Source organism: Cygnus olor, chromosome 2 (genome assembly GCF_009769625.2).
Source record: "Cygnus olor isolate bCygOlo1 chromosome 2, bCygOlo1.pri.v2, whole genome shotgun sequence".
Classification (NCBI taxonomy): domain Eukaryota; kingdom Metazoa; phylum Chordata; class Aves; order Anseriformes; family Anatidae; genus Cygnus; species Cygnus olor.
The window spans coordinates 107,806,817-107,825,738 of NC_049170.1; the positions used below are offsets into that span (position 1 = coordinate 107,806,817).

The 18,922-nt window shown below is 37.2% G+C and overlaps 1 protein-coding gene across 2 annotated transcripts in view; it reads left to right on the forward strand.

Annotated features, from left to right (window-relative positions):
• LAMA1 (laminin subunit alpha 1) overlaps positions 1-18,922 on the forward strand; it is a 103,719-nt gene that overhangs the window by 26,732 nt on the left and 58,065 nt on the right. For both annotated transcript variants that reach the window (XM_040550069.1, XM_040550070.1), the window contains exons 4-12: positions 1,640-1,882; positions 6,034-6,213; positions 9,681-9,770; positions 10,225-10,342; positions 11,452-11,630; positions 13,083-13,188; positions 13,663-13,823; positions 17,306-17,446; positions 18,064-18,237. In XM_040550069.1, the coding sequence (XP_040406003.1) occupies positions 1,640-1,882; positions 6,034-6,213; positions 9,681-9,770; positions 10,225-10,342; positions 11,452-11,630; positions 13,083-13,188; positions 13,663-13,823; positions 17,306-17,446; positions 18,064-18,237 (1,392 nt within the window). The remainder of the gene's footprint in view (positions 1-1,639; positions 1,883-6,033; positions 6,214-9,680; positions 9,771-10,224; positions 10,343-11,451; positions 11,631-13,082; positions 13,189-13,662; positions 13,824-17,305; positions 17,447-18,063; positions 18,238-18,922) is intronic.

The window sequence follows — 18,922 nt, forward strand, 5'->3', positions numbered from 1 at the left end:
AATCAGAAGTAGATCATTTGTTGTTCAGCCAACTGTGTAATAAGTAGGGAAGTAGTTTAGTTGATGATAGCAAACAGAGAGAAAAATAAATAAATAAAAATAAAACAGACCAGCTGATTATCACATTTTATATTATGTCTGATTTTAATCAAAACCAAGATTGTTTGACTTTTTTAGATAATATATCCAATAAGTCAGAATTTGAAGATGTGTAATCATTTTTTTCCGTCTCATGTCTGCAGATTTCCTAAGCAAAGCTCTGTTCACTTGTGCACACAATGTAATTACTCTTTATTTGTGTATGTTTATTTTTCCATTTGACAAAACTGAAATCTGTGTTTACATGGCAAGTGTTATTCTTGCTCTGGCTTTCTTCAGTATTGTGAAACAAAAAAAACAACAACAAAATACAAAACAAACACAACCCCCACCCCCCAATACATTTAAAAATGTCTGAAAGAAATTGTAGGAATTACAATAATTATAGCAGCTAACCAAGCAAGTGGTCCACTGTAGTGAGAATACAGACCTCTGCGATGGTTAATCAGCGTGGCATTTTTCTTTATTCTAAATGTGGCTTCATAATATACTGCATGTAAAACATTAAACTCTTATAAGGAGTCTTGTCAATTTGCAAAGACAACCTTTTGTGAGGTGATGTGAGTATTAGTTAAGGAAGAAGCTAGTAGTTTCGGAGTAAGAGCATTTCAGTGCTAGTGGCTGATGATGTAGCTAGTTGGGGTTCAGCACAGGTTATCTAGCTGCCACAACAAGGTCACTTAAAAGGTGATATAAACTTATTTACTGCCCTGCCTTCTCAGAGAAGTGCAGAGCAATGCTGTTGTGGGGATAGAGTTTTCACTTTGGACACAGAATAGTTTAAAAAACAAAAACAAACAAACAAACAAAAAAAAAACCTCAAGGTTATGCATATAGCTGAGAGATTCCATATCTTAAAAGAACTACTTAATTAACATTATCATATTTGTGTTTGTCATATTCACTTTATTTATCTATGTACATTTTCAGCAGTGTCTGTAAGTAGCCTTGTGCTTAAATAACTTCAACACAGAATGAAAATGGAATGCACGGAGATTTTTAATATAGGATGTAAAAAGCTTATCATAAATGCTATTACCAGAAGGATTAAACTCCAAGCTAAAATGAATGTGAAACAAAGAATTGTTTTGGCTGCAGCTGTTTTTTTTTTTTTTTTTTTTTTTTTAAAAAAAAAAAGAACCCACTTCTTTGAAGCCTTCAGTGGTTCAAAAAAGCTAAATAGCACACTTCCCTTAGAAAGACTGTTACTCCCAAGTAATCCTGAAATCAGCTTTGTGTGTAAATATACATATGTATATATATATATTTCAGTTTGCTTTCTTGTAATGTTTAGAGTTTTGACAAAAAATTATACATATTTCCATTATTATGGAAAATTATTATTATTAAAAGATTAATCTGGCCTTTGGTCAGAAGCTTATGCAAAAGTTTTATCTAGAGCCAGTCTACCAAATTTTACCCTCTCCCCAGGCAAATTGCATACTGCCTTTAAAATTTTAGTTAATTTTAGCAGTTGGCCTCTTGTGGTCTTTCACAGCAGAATGAAGTGTTAAAATTTTCTTCTTGCATTTTTTTTTAGGTCTTTCAAGTTGCGTATGTCATCATCAAATCTGCTAATGCTCCACGACCTGGAAACTGGATTTTGGAACGCTCCATAGATGGCACAGAGTTCAGACCATGGCAGTACTATGCAATTAGTGACACAGAATGTTTAACCCGTTATAATATCACACCAAGAATTGGGCCACCAACGTACAAGAGAGATGATGAAGTGATCTGCACCTCCTATTATTCCAGACTAGTTCCCCTGGAACATGGAGAGGTAAGTTTGTTTTTGCACCTGTGGTTTGCGAGTGTGAACACGGACTGATTGCAACTTGAAAACACTTGAATTCCAATTACAGAGTTCATTGCCCTCAGCACTACCAGATGATCTGTTATTCTTCTTTAATGATACTATCTTTACATCATGTACCAGTATAGCAAACTTTTAAAAGTTGGGATAAAACATGTCTTTGGCTCTACACATTCCTATTACTAAACTCTTTGTTCTCTCTCTCTCTCTCTCTCTCCATAATTTGATGGTGGCTATTAACTGTGAATTATTAGGTGCTTTATCCTATGAAAGACTACAACAGAGGCTCTATGTTCTGCCAGGTTTTTCATTTAATAAAGAAAATCCCTGTGTTAGGAACACCTGGTCGTGAGATAAAGCTGCAAACACCGTTGAAGTACTCGGCACAGCTGGAACTCCTAAACTAGCCTTGGCATTGTTTCAGGGATGAAGCATAATTAAAAGAGCTATGAGTTGTGCAGCCTCGCTGTTGATTGTTCGTTCTTTTAGCAAACTCTATTCATGGTGTTTGTGTAATTTATTTCATAGAGGCAGCCACATAATGAAATGATACATTAAAACCAGTGGTTATTCTATCGTGAATGCTATCATGTAAGAGCATGATAATAAATGCAGTGTTATCCCATGGAGAATGCTAGTAACTGTTAGCTTCATAGGAGCCAACATGCATTTATTTATTGCTTAAAAAAAAAAGAGTGGAGTGTGTGCAGTTAAGGGCTGAAGTTTGTCAAGCTTTTTCACATAAAATTATGTTTCAGCAAGACAAAACCAATGAAATTCAGGTGACATCAAGTCCCATTTATTTTAAACAAATTTTTGTTTCAATGATGTAAACATATCCCCTACAGATCAAATGGAACAGACAAAGAAACTTAACCTGGCTTTCACCACAATTAATCAGAAAGCTCTTAGGCTGACTGTGTACAAACAGTGCCTCTTGTAATAGGCTGATAGGCTGTCCAGCTCCAACCCAGAAATGATGGAGATTCAGATTAGTGACTTTTATTCTCATTTATTTTTCCTCAGGTACACAGAATTGTGTGGCACAAATATTATCAACAGCCCTATCCAGAACATTGCTTTTTTTCTAAGTGCAATAGCATAAAAACATAACATAAGAACAAATAAATTGACAGAACTAAATTTCTCTATACTACATAAATAAATGTTGTTGTTCACAAAGAACAGACTGCTCCATTGTAGCTGGAAAAGCAGACAGGAATATTCCTGCACAGAAAATATCATAACCTGTATTGGTGAACTTTGGCACTCTTTTAAAAATATACATATTTAATGCTTAATATATTGGCCAGAACCAATTATAGAATGTAAGTATGGGGCTCTATGAAGTTCTACACAGCAGCTGATGTCTACAGATACCTGTCTTGTATCCAGTACTTGTTAGCAAGCTGCTGTTGTGCACTTTGCTTGTAGTGCTCTGGTGTAAAAGAACTGATAGGTTAAATGACCACATGTCTAAATGTGGATATAACTTAACAACATTTAGCTAAATCAGACATTTTGCCAGTTTGGCTGCTAGATTTTTCACAGGTTTAAAGAGGTATAACTGCACTATTGTATACTCTGTTGTTAACCTGATTAGTACTGCTTGAAGATCTGCTTACAGATCTTCAAGAATATTCTGCTTCCGGAAATTTATGTAATGAAGTCAGGGTTTATGATGAATTCCAAGGCTCAAACTACAACTGCTGGAAAATGATCTTCAATTAGGGAAGACAAATGAAACAAAAATGTATAATTGAAGTATATCAGCGTATGTAAGGCATATATAAACAATATGTAAGTGGTATTTTAGCCAAATACAGCAGTGTACATGGAGAATCTTAAATTTTCTGCCTTAATGTTTTAGTATCTGTCCCTACTATTTCTTCCTTTTCCTGGTAGGAAAGATTCCTCTATTGTCTCTATATAAATTACAATGTATTATTACAGAACTTCTACTGGTCTAGCCAGTAGATAAGTTTAGAATTAAAATGTGAATAAAGTTATACTTTTCATCATTTGAACACACTACTCATGAACAGAGAAAATATGTATTCCCAGAGAACTGGAGCTTGAGGCAGGAGACACTATCTAAAATGAAATGGCTTGTGTCATGCAGGAGGTAAGGCCAGTTGGCTGTAAAAGACCTTTTTAAGTCTTCAGATCTCTAGAGCCTAAATGGTAAGAAGGAAACACAGCATGCTAGAACTAACACCATGGTTGGATCCTTCTCTCATTATGAAAATCAAAGGATTGCAAAGAGCTCAGCAAATTCTACGTCTGTAATGAATGCCAAATGAGAGCAGGATATGATCCACAATGCTACAGTTGGGCTTACGTATAGTGAATTTATATGTATATATATATTTTTTACAGTGGAAGCAATGCAATGTTATTTGAATATTTGGCCAACAGTTCTGTCTCGTAAATCCCATCAAAAAACATGACTTCTGAATGAATATATTGCAGCAGTTTGCCTAGAGAAAACAGACTGAGATGGGTGGGCATGTTCTATTTTCAGTTGCATACAACATGGGTACAAGAAAGAGTAGTCTGTTCTATATGTCTGTGACAGATGATGAAAGAAGTGATCTGAAACTGCAACAAGGAAAATATGCTTCAGAGATAAGGAGAATTTCTAACAATAAAACAAGGAAAGGACGGTAGTATGTTGCCTTGGAAGACTGCAGAGTTACCATCAACAATGGTCTTCAAGAACAGATTGGTCAAACATCTGACACAAGTTTAGTTAATCCTGTTTTGGGATTGTCTAGATGTTCTAGAGGAATTCTCTGTTTCTGTGAGAGCTGAATATTATATTAAGGTGATTCTAATTTGCCGGATCTGACCTGGAAAAAGTTTTTGGTTTCGTAACTGTTGTTTTGCAGTTGGAAAATGGATGATGATTAGTTTCTAAATGGGCTATCAGAAAAGTGAAATTCTTCAAACATGTTATATTAGAATATTTAGAAATAAGGGTGATAGACCATAAATGGCAAAAGTATATAGCTGAGAGTATGAACTCCATTGCCAGACTCTATATATTTTTGAAATAACACAATTGCTGTCTGCGAAGTCCCTAGTTGTGCAGAACTAAACTACTTTTTTTTTTTTTTTCCATTTTAAATTTTTAGTAATATTTTCAGGAGAAATATTTGACAATACTGGACAAAGGTCAAACTATAAATCCAAGAGTAGTATATGAGACAAAATTGCTCTGCATAAATGAGGATGTGCTTTGCACTCTAAAATGTATCTGATGAGCCCAGTGCATAACCCTTTACTAGTTGAGGCGGACATCAGGTGTACTGTTTAACACTTTTTTGTGGTATTAGGGTCTCATATTGCAGTTTCTACCTCAAAATGTAGCACAAACTGTGTCATCTATGATTCTATGATCATATGAAACTACATCTTTGCGTGCTTTTAAGTTGCTTTGGAAAGGAGGAGGGAGCTGTTTCTGGAATAAGTTGCACTGCTTGATAACAAAAGCCATTTTACTGGGGCCAACTTGGGATTGTGTGAGATGGAGAGATGGAGACCAGATGGGTTGTTTCGTGGTGGCAGCCTCCTGCTTTCAATTATCTGCATTGTGGCTTCCCACTGTGCTGTCATATCACTGAGTATTATTTGCTGACTGGGCAGCGCTGTCCCAACACGATATAGGACTCCACATTGAGCACGTGCACAACATTATATTTTGCAATAAGATCTCTACAAATTGTTTGGGAAAAATCTGTAAGGACAAAACCGTGCTTACGGAGAGAGTTGCATGTTCCATGTCAATAAGGGAGAAGAAAGAAGACCAGGTAACTAAGGACTAGCTTGTGGTACTGCACTTCTCCATATGTTAACTCCACAAATATCCAGGAGACATGAGACTTTATGATGAGCCAAGAGTGGTGGTTTCAGAACTGTGTCAGTCAGGAAGTGGGAGTTATACCTGCAGGTGGAAGGTGGGAAATAAAAAATAATTCCAGGTAATTCAACATCTCACCATCCTCAGTTGCTAGAAAACAAGCTTAAGTTCTATGCTTTTAATTCTCACACTAAGATGTTTGTTGTTGCAAATGGATCATAATTATGTTTATGATTAAGTCATACCCTCTTTCTAGATTCACACGTCACTGATCAATGGCAGGCCTAGTGCTGATGATCCTTCAGAAAAGCTTTTGGAGTTTACCTCTGCACGATACATTCGCCTACGACTGCAGCGTATTAGAACTCTTAATGCTGACCTCATGACTCTCAGCCATCATGATCCTAAAGAACTAGATCCCATTGTTACCAGAAGGGTAAGATGATTGTTCAGAAACACTTCTCAGTGTGGCAGAATGGGAAAGCCTTTTCTGATCTCTTTGAGGAAGTACTTGATCCTTGCCATTCACAGAGTTGTTTTATAAGGTTGTTAACTACTTTTTGCCTCCCTTTGACTTTATTAGCAACAATACCTTGTCAGAGACAACTTCAAGAAATAATTTTAAAGATCATTTTGTTTCCTTTTTTTTTTTTTTGTTTGCTCAAATGATTTAAGCTAGGAAAGTCATTTCTAATTCTCTATCAAAAAAGAAAAAATAGGGTCTGGCTAATGAAAGTGTCACTTGAGGTAGCTCTTGATGCAATTTCAGTACATTTTCTCATGTGTTAAGTTTTCAGTGCTTTGATCCATAAAAAGAATTATTTGTAAACCTTGCTATGGTGAATTTTGATGTCTGATAAGAGTTTTCTTCATTTTCTTTAAACCATTTTAATTTACTGTTTTCAAGCACAGAAATAATAATGCAAAATACCTAGAATTTTAACACTTAAGAATTTTAAGTAGTCTTTACACACTTGATATTGAAACTGGGTTGGGTAGCTGGGTATAGAAGAGAAAAAGGAGCCTGGCTCTTAGCAGGCTTTGGTGGGTACTTTCAAGGCAGCCCCACTCTCATCTCCATCTAAGGTACCTGTTCAGCTGCAGCATTTCAGAAGCACAAGATCTGGATGTTCCGTTCGTTCCGTCTGCCCCATGGGGGAGTTGCTAGCACAGGGACTGCGTGCATGAGGATTAGGTGTCTGTTCCAGCTGTGCTTTGCTGGACGTAGGATAGCAGTTAACACAAAAGTTGAACAGGTGAGATATTCATATGGAACAGGCTGGTAGATATTTAAGCCTTTCCATAATACTGTAATATCAAGAAATACACCCCAAAATGGAAGGCTTGAGATACAAACATGCAGTTTACTTGGGAAACAAGGGTGCTGAGGATAAGCACACCCATTGCCTTCATAACGTACACTGCTGTATAATCCAGGGCTTAGTACTAGTTTACCCAGCAGGATTTAGTGCAGCTTTGCATGAACAGCTACACATCTTCATCTCCATAAGACATGGGTTTTACTGAGCCAGAGTTCTCATGTCCTGATGTCTCACTTTGTGTCTCATCCATTGTGTAACCAATGACAACCAAGGTAGTCGTTTCCAGCTTTCTGTATTCCATTTTTATTGTTTTTGAAGACTTCACATCCAGTTGTTGATACCAATTTTATTGGTGTCTTGTATACAGTCTTGTAAAAGGGCTGATGAAGAACTTTTCCAAGTGTTCAACAGCAGGTTTGTTTCTGTGTTTTGCTTCTTTTATTTATTTCTCTCTGTAGCATTTGGTTAGCATTGGTCTCTTGTTCAACTTCAAGCTGCACACAGCTGCTGTGAGCCATACAGAGTATAAGCTTTAAGAAAACGAAAAAGGGGAGTGAAGCAGGGAATGCAATGATCTTTTTCTGTACTAAGAAATACAGCTCTGCTTCTGGTCATCCTCCTGCTTTTCTCAGTCTGGACCTCTTCTCTGTAGTTAAGGACTTATCGTTCATAAAATTGTTATTTATTTATTTATTTATAATCTTAAATCATGCTTATTATTGTAGCTTTTTGTTTCTTTAATGTTATAATAAAAATTTAAACAACTAAAAAATTAAGTATTCAAAGAGGCTAGTTTGCTCCAGCTCCAAGATCCTTCAGCGAAATAACAGTCCATGGAGTTAGCAGGTCTGACCACCCAGGGCCACCTTCTCATCCTGAAGCAGATGACCGTAGGGTTGTTAGATCTGAGAGTCTTGACCTTTTTACTTAGAAGTGTGGTCAAAAAATATTTTTTTCGTTCCCCTGAAGTACTAGTACATACTTCCCAGGATACACACAGGCCAACCACGTTGATAGTGCAGCTGTAACTGAACCCAGATGGTCATTTCCTGCCTCTTCCTTGCCTTGAAAATTAAATCTTTTCCTTATGTATGTATGCGCTTTTGCTCACCACATTGCAATATTAATGGATTCTATTCTGCTGTATCACCAATTTTAAGCTAAAAGTTTGGATAGCCTAATACAATGCCTCAGAAAAGTAGCAGACATTCTGGAAGGAAGTGCACAAAGTGATTTTAAGGGAGGGTATAGTTCCCATTTTAGGAAAGCACACTTTTACTTCACAAACTGAAATTCAAATATAGCATTTTGTTATGCTGCATGGCTTTTATAGTGGAAAAAAGTTTCTTTTACAAGCACATTTTGGTTACAGTTGGTGGTCTTTCCTGAAACTTAGGAATGGTGCGTTATTTAAAGTTAAAACTTAGTTGTTTTGTACCACCGAGGAAAAACATAGGAAAAAAAAAATCCCAAATGGAAGGTTTCCCTCAGCTCAGTGATCTGGATGAGGGGATTGAGTGCACACTCAGTAAGTTTGCAGATGACGCCAAGTTGGGCGCAAGTGTTGATCTGCTTGAGGGTGGTAGGAGGGCTCTGCAGAGGAATCTGGATAGGCTGGACCAATGGGCTGAGGCCAACTGTATGAAGTTCAACAAGGCCAAGTGCCGGGTCCTGCACCTGGGGCACAACAACCCCATGCAACACTACAGGCTGGGAGATGAGTGGTTAGAAAGCTGCCTGTCAGAAGGGGACCTGGGGGTATTGGTTGACGGCCAGCTGAATGAGCCAGCAGAGTGCCCAGGTGGCCAAGAAGGCCAACGGCATCCTGGCTTGTATCAGGAATAGTGTAGGCAGCAGGACCAGGGAAGTGATTGTCCCTCTGTAATCAGCTTTGGTGAGGCCACACCTCAAATATTGTTTTCGGTTTTGGACCTCTCACTGCAAGGACATTGAGGTGCTGGAGCATGTCCAAAGAAGAGCAACGAAGGTGGTGAAGGGTCTAGAAAACAAGTCTTACAAGGAGCGGCTGAGGGAGCTGGGGTTATTTAGGCTGGAGAACAGGAAGTTCAGGGAAGACCTTACTGTGCTCTATTGTTACCCTAAAGGAGGCTATAGCAAGGTGTGGATCGGGCTCTTTTCCCAAGCACCAAGTGATAAGGAAATGGCCTTAAGTTGTGCCAGGGGAGGTTTAGGTTGGATATTAGGAAATTTTTTTCACTAAAAGGGTTGTGAAGTATTGGAACAGGCTGTCCAGGGAAGTAGTTGAATCACCATCCCTGGAGGTCTTCAAAAAACCATGTAGATGTAGAGCTTAGTGACATGGTTTAATGGTGGACCTGGCAGTGCTAGGTTAAAGGTTGGACCAGATGATCTTAGAGGACTTTTCCAACATAAATGACTCTGTGATGCTATTCTATCGTTCTAAGTGACAGAAATTCATAGTATTTTCTTGACATATTTTAAGTCACAAAATAATAGAATGCTGGCATTTTATTATGTAGGAGGGAAGATATATATACAGAGAGAGAGAGATGTCTTCTAATCATTCTTTTCATTCTTTTTTTGTCTTTAATTTTTGTAGTACTACTACTCAATAAAGGACATCTCTGTTGGTGGCATGTGTATTTGTTATGGCCATGCTCGAAGCTGTCCCTTGGATGAAATCTCAAAGGTATTCTTTGATCTCATTGATCTATTTTTACAGAACAACTCGTCCAATTTAAACAGGTCTTTGCCTAAGGAGAATGGGAAAGAGAACGCTAAAGTACTACATAATGCATATAAATTATTTGCTATGATTTTCTTCTTTTTCTTTGTAATCATATCTGGGTCTCTGGTAATGTAACTTTTTTGAAGGGAATTCTTACTTTGGCATTGAAATTAAACAACTTGAAGGGCATTACAAGAAATAGTCTGAGTTGCAAAAGGAGGAGTTTCACTGTTGTAGAAAAGCTACTCCCCGGTAATTGATATAGTGTGGTTGAGTAGTCTAATGCTAATTGATCAGTATTTGTGAGTGTTGACATTTTTTGGAATAAATCAGATATTAGGCAGACTTATGAGAACATTGAGTAAATTATCCATTTAAAAAATATTTAAAGAAAATGATGTGTTTTTTTTCTTAGAAATTGCAGTGCCAGTGTGAGCACAACACATGTGGAGAGAGCTGTAACAAGTGCTGTCCTGGGTACCATCAGAAACCATGGAGACCAGGAACCATTTCTGCTGGGAACAAATGTGAGAGTAAGTATGCACTAAGGCTTAAATAATTTCATAAAGGCTTATTACACTCTTGTTTGAGGTTGCTTTTCGTACAGATCTACGCTGATTCCCCCAAATATCCCCAAACTACTAACTGTCTTCATGGAGTAGAGGGTCTACTTATAATCTTAACTATTTAGATGATTTTAAATATTCTGTCTAATGTGACTGCCTGGCTAATGGAAGTGTCATGCAGCAAAACTTTCAGAAAGGATGAGACAAAAGAGACTTGGGGATTTATTATACTCCTGTAAAAACTAGCAGATTTTCATCAATCACTTTGTTAGCTACTTGAAACGCAAACTTCTTACTTGATCATAATTTTGTCAGATAAAAAAAAAAAAAAAAAACAACACTTTGTTCTGGTAACAAATCTTTTGAAAGAAAGTCCTTACTGGCCAATTACATTCCAGATTAGTTGATAGACTGACTTAGGCTGTGACAGTAGTTCAGCACAGATGACTGTCTCTAGGGCTAGCTAGTGTATTTTCCCTCTTCACACCACTAATGCCTTGCACAAGCTGCAGCCAATTAAGAACATACTAGATATACTTTTCCATTTGCAACTATGAATTTTCTTTTAGTAAAAGTCTTTACGCAATTTTCAGTGCCACTGTTTGGAAAAGTGTTTGTTTGGACTGAAAAGTATGTTCTAACCTAAATCAAATGTATACTTATGTATTGGCACTGTTGACTTCTTAGACTTTTGTCTACAATACAAATAAGAGATGAATTAGGCAGATTTTCTTCTATAATACAGAGGACAGAAGATATAAGAGCAGCTAAAAGTAATAGCACACATCACTATTGACATCACTTCTGAGAGGAGTGTGATCTGTGGAATACTGTTAAGAAGGGTGCTATTGAAGTGGTGACTGTTTTTGAAACGTGCTTACTTGCTAAGAAATTGAGTGTATTTGAGACTGCTGATGCATACAGCATGGTTAATGGGAAAAAAAAATCACACATTTGAGATGAATTGATATGCTCTTTTACTTACAGTTTCCTCTTTGAAAAGTGTCAGTGTTGTAGAAACTGTAATGTAATGTAAATTTTTTAAAAAAGTGAATTTCTTTTCTATTTCTTCTTAGAGTGCAACTGTCATAACAAAGCAGAAGATTGTTATTACAACCAGAGTATTGCAGATCAGAAAAGGAGCATGGATATTCATGGCCAGTATATAGGAGGTGGTGTCTGTTTAAACTGTACTCAACATACTACTGGGATCAACTGTGAAATGTGTGCTGATGGATATTTTAGACCACACAAAGTAAGATTTGGAATATACTATTTTAACGTTCTTTGTACGTTCATACATGCATTGTTATCCATTGTAGAATAACTAAAAACTATACAGGATTTTTTTTTATAAATCACACACCACCACAGCTTTCAGAGAAAAGCATAAAATGCTTGTCCAGTTGTGTGGAATGGCAGGTCTAATTGCTCTAAAAGAAGCTGTTGGAGAAGAAAAGAATAAGTAAATATGTTTTCCTAGTGTGGAAATGTAGATGTGATAGGAAAACCATTTCTCCTGTGGATAAAGCTCTAAATGTGCCAGCACTGAAGATCTGATGTCTTCAGAAGTGCTAAAATTATGTACTGTCCTATACCAGCCCATTTCAATCAGTGTTTAAAAAGACCATCACATGGTTCTAAGGTCAGACTCTGACTCATGAGATACTGCAACAAAAATTCTTCTTCTTGACATGTTTATTGTAGAACATGTGGTCTATCTGAGCCTGTCTACTTTACAGTTTATTGACAAGTGTCCCTCTTTAAAAAAAATGACCTAAATGTCTCCACAAAAGACATTTTTTAATATACGAGTAACAGAATGTGAAGTTCTTGCAGTGTTAGAGGTGTCTGCATAAAGAAAGGTAGTGAATTAAATTTCTGCCCACAAGGTCTTGCTTCAGCAGGTTCATACATATTTTCAAAAGCCCATGCTTTAGAAATCCAGCATAAATAGGTGCAGAGAGCAAGGGTGGGTGGTGGGAGTGTGGTTAGACAGCAGGTACAGTTCATCCAAAGGAGAATTAAACCTGAGTCTGAGATTCTCTAACTCACTTGTTTTAAGAAGCACTGAAACATTCAATTTGTGGCCAATATATATGTATCCAGAGGTCATTACTGATTTGCTTTACATCTAAAGTACTCAAAAGAAAACTTCAGGTTTCCCTTATAGAAAAGAAAATCCTTTCCATAAATTACATTGCCTTATATTTCAAAGTTGTATAGATCATGAAGTTAAAATGAATCTTCATGAATATCTGTCTACCCATTGAATACAGAGCCAAGGATTTTTTTCATTTCCTTCTTCTTTGAACTAGAGTATCTTTGCAAAAAGCATCCATTCTTGTCTTAAACATTTCCATAATCTTTGGCAAACCATCACAGTGGTTAACTGCTGTCACACTAAAAATATATATATTTAGGCTGAATGTGTCAAGCTTCAATTTCCAGCCATTAGAGTTACTGTACCTTTGCCTGTGCTATTGAAGACCAAATTTTGTTCCTGCATTTTTTTTTTCCTAGACTGCAATCTCCCCATCTTCTGTTTGCTAAAATTAAACAGATTGAGTCCCTTGATCTGTTGTTGTATACCAGTTTTTCTAGTCTTCTTTTGTGCTAGTTCCAGTGATCCCAGACAAGAAACAGGAGTAACTTTACTTTTCCAGTTAATAACTTGAGAATTTGACAGAGAACATTTGTCTTATAGGTTTCTCCCTATGATGATCACCCCTGCTATCCCTGTGGCTGTGACCCATTTGGATCTTTGAGTTCTGACTGTGTTAAAGACGAGCACCATTCTGACTCACAGCGTGGTAAGGGAACAGGAAATATCTTCTCTCTAAACTTAAAATCTGGCTAATGTGTCTGGGCTGCAAAATATGAGGGAACTGTTTTTTGTTGTGAATGGCTGCCAGTTAGGTACCATTTCAGAACAACAGTGAATACTTAGAAAAGTGAGGTGAAAGATGTGTCAGGTCCCTGAATGTGGTCTTGTTGTGTGGGAGATGGAAGGCTCTGACTATGTAAAGCAATGTGAAGGATTGAGATCTAACATTGTTGTTCATGAATGCTGTTATAGCTGTCATAAAATCCATTCTGCTGCAGTCTCTGTGCATCTGGTACTCTGAACACAAAAAAATAGATGGTGAGACTGACATTATGTCAAGCGTGTGGAATTAACATGGAATAAAATAAAAAAGGGATGTTAAATTACTTGCGTGTTCTGAGACATCTTGAATCCAGCTTACTGCCTGCTCTTATTTGTTTATCAATTTTTGCTTTTCAAGGGATGTGGCCGGGTCAATGTCAATGCAGAGAAGGTTACACAGGAGAAAAATGTGACCGTTGTGCATTTGGGTATCGAGGCTATCCAAACTGCCTGCGTTGTAACTGCAGCCTAATTGGCAGCATTAATGAAGATCCATGCACAGAACCTTGTCTTTGCAAAGTGAGTATTAAAATGATAATTTTTGCTTAAAAGGGAATCTGTGGATTAAATTTGTGATTTTTTTTTTAATAAGGAGAATTTATTCATTAACTAGAGATCTCTTCTTTATAACAAGTGACTTGGTGTCATAACTAGAACTAAGTATCTAGAACTTAAAATGACTAACTATTCTCTGAACTGAAAATATTGTAAATTAAGTTGAATAGTTCTGTATGATATTTAGTGTTCTGTATGTTACTCTATAAAAATGGGCCAGACTGACATTAAAATCAAATACTAATTGCACATGTGAGTGTGAGAGAATCACAGGGAGACTGACAGTGTGCCTAGCTGGGTTTGGTTTTAGGGATGAGCTGATGTTTCTCTTAAAAGACACTGATGACACATAAAGAAAGGATATGTTTATAAAATCTGTTTTGTGTGAAGTAACAATATGCATTTGGAAGGAATAATTATTGGAACAGTTAAATTAGACTGACGAATGAAATATGAGTTAATTATTTGATTACGAAATATGAACCATCAACAATTTTAACAGAAAAGATTTGCCACTACCTCTTTAATTTTTGGTAAATACCCAACCCTTTTGATATACCTTGCAGCTGTAGATTCTGCTGAACTTTGTTACCAAGCTGCGTGGCAATATTTAAAGAAGTTACATGTAATTTTCTGAACCGAATGTTAGCTAGTAGCTTATGTATTTGTTGCCAAATATGACAGTGAACAGGAGCCAAAAAAACATGGTTTGTTTGACAGTTTTTCTGAAACTGCTTAGTTCTCTTGCATGAGTTATCTGATCCAAAATATCAAGTGTATAAATAACCAGAGTCTGGACGAAAGAAATAGTTCCAATGGCCAATTTAAATGAGAAGAAAAAAAGATACAACCATTTTGCCTGATTCTGAACTACAGTAACACTGTTTTAGCAGATGTGGCTTACTGGTTAAAATTTTGGTATAAACTGGATGAAAAACTGTCCCCTTTCAATACTGTCATGGGCATGACCATGGCACACACATTTTTTATGCCAGATCGTTGAGAGTGTCACTAGCCATCAGCCCACTTATATTGTGTGCTCCAAATTTTAAATGAAGGAGACAGAATTCCTAATTTCTATGCCTGTGTCATCCCTGTGAACACAGTAATGCAAACTTACCTTTTATACTCAGAATTTCATATTTGATCATTTGTGAAACAGAGCTGTTGGATTCTAATACTCTGACCAAATTCTTTTAGATATTCCACATGTGGAGGGGGAAATGTTTCACATCAAAATCAAATTTAAAATATTTGATGTTACATTGACTATCGATTTAGAAGAGCAATGTATGGAATTCACTCTACAAGTGCAATACAGCAATTGTAATATACAGTTAGATCACAGTACAAACGCGATTCCCATTACTGGTCTTTATATACCCACCATCACAGCATTGGGCCTCCCCGGTTAACAGGGAGGAATGCATGGGTTGAAGCCAGCTCAGGCCTGTTGCTCTCTTCAAAATTCTTTTGCTGTTTGTCTTTTTCTTTTTTTTTTTTTAAATACTTTGAGCAACATACTCACACCTAAACCCACACACTATGCTCATCTGGAGAATTCAGGGAAACATTCACAGTTTTAAAATGAACTCAGGAATAAACATTTACATCACTAGTTGACTGTTGATAGTTGTTTATCTAAAACAAAGGCTGCCTTCCAGTCCCCATTTTGATGAGATAGTCAGCTTATTTGCAACAGCTGTAGTCAGTAACACCCTTCATTATTCCCTGAGCTTCATAGGCACTTTGCTCTTGCCCATATGCACTGAGCCTCCTTCCATTGTAGGGTTTTAATCACAGTCACATCCCATTCCTATGGTTTTCTTCAGTCACAACAGCTCCTGAGGTCTAGTCATTGGGTATGATAATGGGTTTTGATTAAGAAATAAATGGTAATTTTTTCCAATGTTACAGAGATAAAATGAAATGTGTGATCGAAGTATACTCTGAAGACAGAAATGAAGAAGCATACAATAATTATTTCAGTAAAAATCCAAAATTTTAAAATCTCATTATTTCAGGAGGCCCTTTACGTGGGATTTTCTGTAAACTTAAATATTAACAAATAGCATCCTCAGCCTTTGAATAAGAGGTGGGGATCATCTAGATTTTTTGTATAATTTGCAGAAATGGTATGTATTTATGTACAGAAATATATAACCTACCTGTTTAGAGAGGTCTTCAATAAACTTGATATGCCAAACACTGGTCGACAAGAGGAGACTGTTGGTAGTGTTTAGATTTCTCTCTGGTAGGCTTGAAATTTGCTCCATTGAACCCAATCTAAGGCTGGAATTGGGAGTGGTTCTCTGGGTGAAGTGGAAGGATGTTAGCCTGGTAACTGCTTCTGAAATCAGAATTTGGTCTGCACGCTTTGCATTTCAAATTGCACTGCAGAGCTCATACAGGCCTTCTCAAAACAGCGAGGCAAATATGCTTCACTGTATGCCCTGCAGTCCTGGCGTCCTAATCATCTGTATCGGGGAACTTTGTGGGGTGCTCTGTAAAGTCTTCTTTGCCTTTGCAGTGGAGTTTTCTCACTGGAAACCAAAGGCTGAGGTGGAGGAGTGATATGTACTCAGGTCTTGTCTTGATACGACAGGACATGGTCAGAGACTTGTGCCTGCCAGCAGGTGTTCTGAATCTCACTGTGTAGAAATACCCACTGAGATCTACTTACACAAATTTGTGGGTATTTACTGAATAGTTTTGTCTACTTACTGAATATTTTCTTTACTTGTTTGCATCTCAGCAACATTTGTTTAAACTTTTAGAATAAATAAATACATAGTGCCTGTACAGATTTTACAAGAAAAAAGTTGGATGCCACCCCCCCCCCCCCCCCCAAATACTACACTGAAAGAGGTATGTAGAGGTATGTAGCAGTGTGCTGTGAACTACCCAGCTTGCTTAGTAAGGAGGCAGCAGGCCAGTGCTAGGAGCTAAAGGAGTAGCATAAATGTATGTGGAATTCCTCTAGGACAAGGTGGCAGTGGTGGTGGGTACAAGTATTAATAGGTGGTTGAGGAACTGTTGTCTTGAAACTGGCTGTGGTAGCTCCAGGAGCCAGCCTTAGAGGCAAGGCCTCTTGATTTGGTAAAGATGGGAGCTCCATCTCCAGAGTAAGCTAGAAATTCAAGCTACCAGAGAAGCAGACTGGCAAACTGGCAGAAGCTTTTCAAACTCTTCCCATGTGCTGAAGTTTCACTGCAACAGAACCTTTACCAGGGTATATTTTGATTTTGATGAACTGGCAAATTCTAATGAATTTTTCCAATCAGTTTTCATTTTAAGCTCTGAGTCTTATTCAATAAGCCTGCTGGGCTGAAATCTGTTTTCTTTTAGAACCTTCTGAATGCTGTTATGCCTAAATCCTATCTAATCCACTGTATTTGTTGCCATAATAATACTGATGTGAAACAAATGTTATATGCCATTCACAGGAAAATGTAGAAGGTGAAAACTGTGACCTCTGTAAACCTGGATTCTACAACCTGCAAGAAAGAAATCCTCAGGGCTGCACAGAGTGTTTCTGCTTTGGAGTTTCTGATGTCTGTGACAGCCTAACATGGCCCATCAGTCAGGTATTATATGTTACTTCCATGACCCAATATTCTTTCCTCAGGCAGCTGCAAAACATACTGTATTTCTCTTTGACATGCACCCAAGTTAATTCTAAATTCTGGCATGTGCTTTCTACAGAGGAATAGACTTTCAATATCATTTGGCAGCTCTGAGGTGGTCAACATGTCTTCTCAGTGCAGGCTTTGGCCCCGCTGGTTTGCAGTAATACCAGAAACTAGTAAAAAACTAGTAGAAACTAGTAGAAACTTGGCTAGCAGAGTCTGTGATTTAAAATATATATATATATATATATATATATATATATGTATGTATACATATATTTGTTTTCTGACCTCATGCTGTTAAAATTTCCTTGTATATTGAAGAAATTATGCTAATTTTGTTGGGAGGATGAAAATCAAACTTGCTGTGTTTGTATTCCTGTCTCTTACAGGGACCGAGACAGTCCTAGTCTCATCATATGATGAAGTGCCCCATTTGTGTGTATTGGACTGGTTTAATATAAGTGTTATAGATTCACCAGTTCAAATGAATATCTAGGGATCGGTTAAGTTTAGTGACTGCTTTTTCAGTGACACCAGGCCTGACTCTTAATTTCTTGCATTATTTCTTGCAGATATCACACATGACTGGATGGCTTGTTACTGATCTATATAACGCAAAGGGTGTGCAACCTCAGAAAAGTCAATTGGATGGCCCCCATCAAATAAGCATCAACAACACTGAGGCTGTGAAAGTGCTGAAACATACTTACTACTGGTCAGCACCTGAGCCATATTTAGGAAATAAAGTGAGTTCTTAGAAAGAGTCAAAACAATTCATTTCCCTATTTTAATCATACTGTATTGCTCTAATAACATTTTTGTACATAAACAGTATATATATTTCTGCTTATCAAAATATTTACTTACTGGGATGTTAATATACCTTAAATTCACCTCTGTGTCCCTAGAACTCTTATTTTTACATCTTTCCTGTATGACATAAAGTTTTGTCTTTCAGTTTAATGCTTTCTTACTGTGCACTGAAACCTTCACAGTTGCTTTGTCTGTTCTTTGATTAGCTTATGGAAAGTAATTAGAATATGAATATGTTTGGAATATATACACAACTTCCATAATTACGAAGTACACACAAAACTTGGTATTACCAGACTTCTCAATCTGTCTCTGTTCTTCAAATTGTAGTGTACCTGGCTAGATGTCCCCAGTTTTTCCCCTTCTTGCTCTCTCTTTGATCTCACTCTTCTCCCCACTTTCTTCTCAGCCTATCTTTGATGACACAATATAATCTCCCTCTTTTTCTTGGCTGTTACTAGCTTTCTTGCTCACATTCCCTATACTCATGGCTCCCAACCCAAAGATGATGCCCTTCACACCTTGTTCAATACAGTTGACAGGACCATTATATTCTTCTTGCTCATCTTCCATTTCAAATTTGTTAGTTTCCAACTGACTGGTGTTAATTTTTGCCCT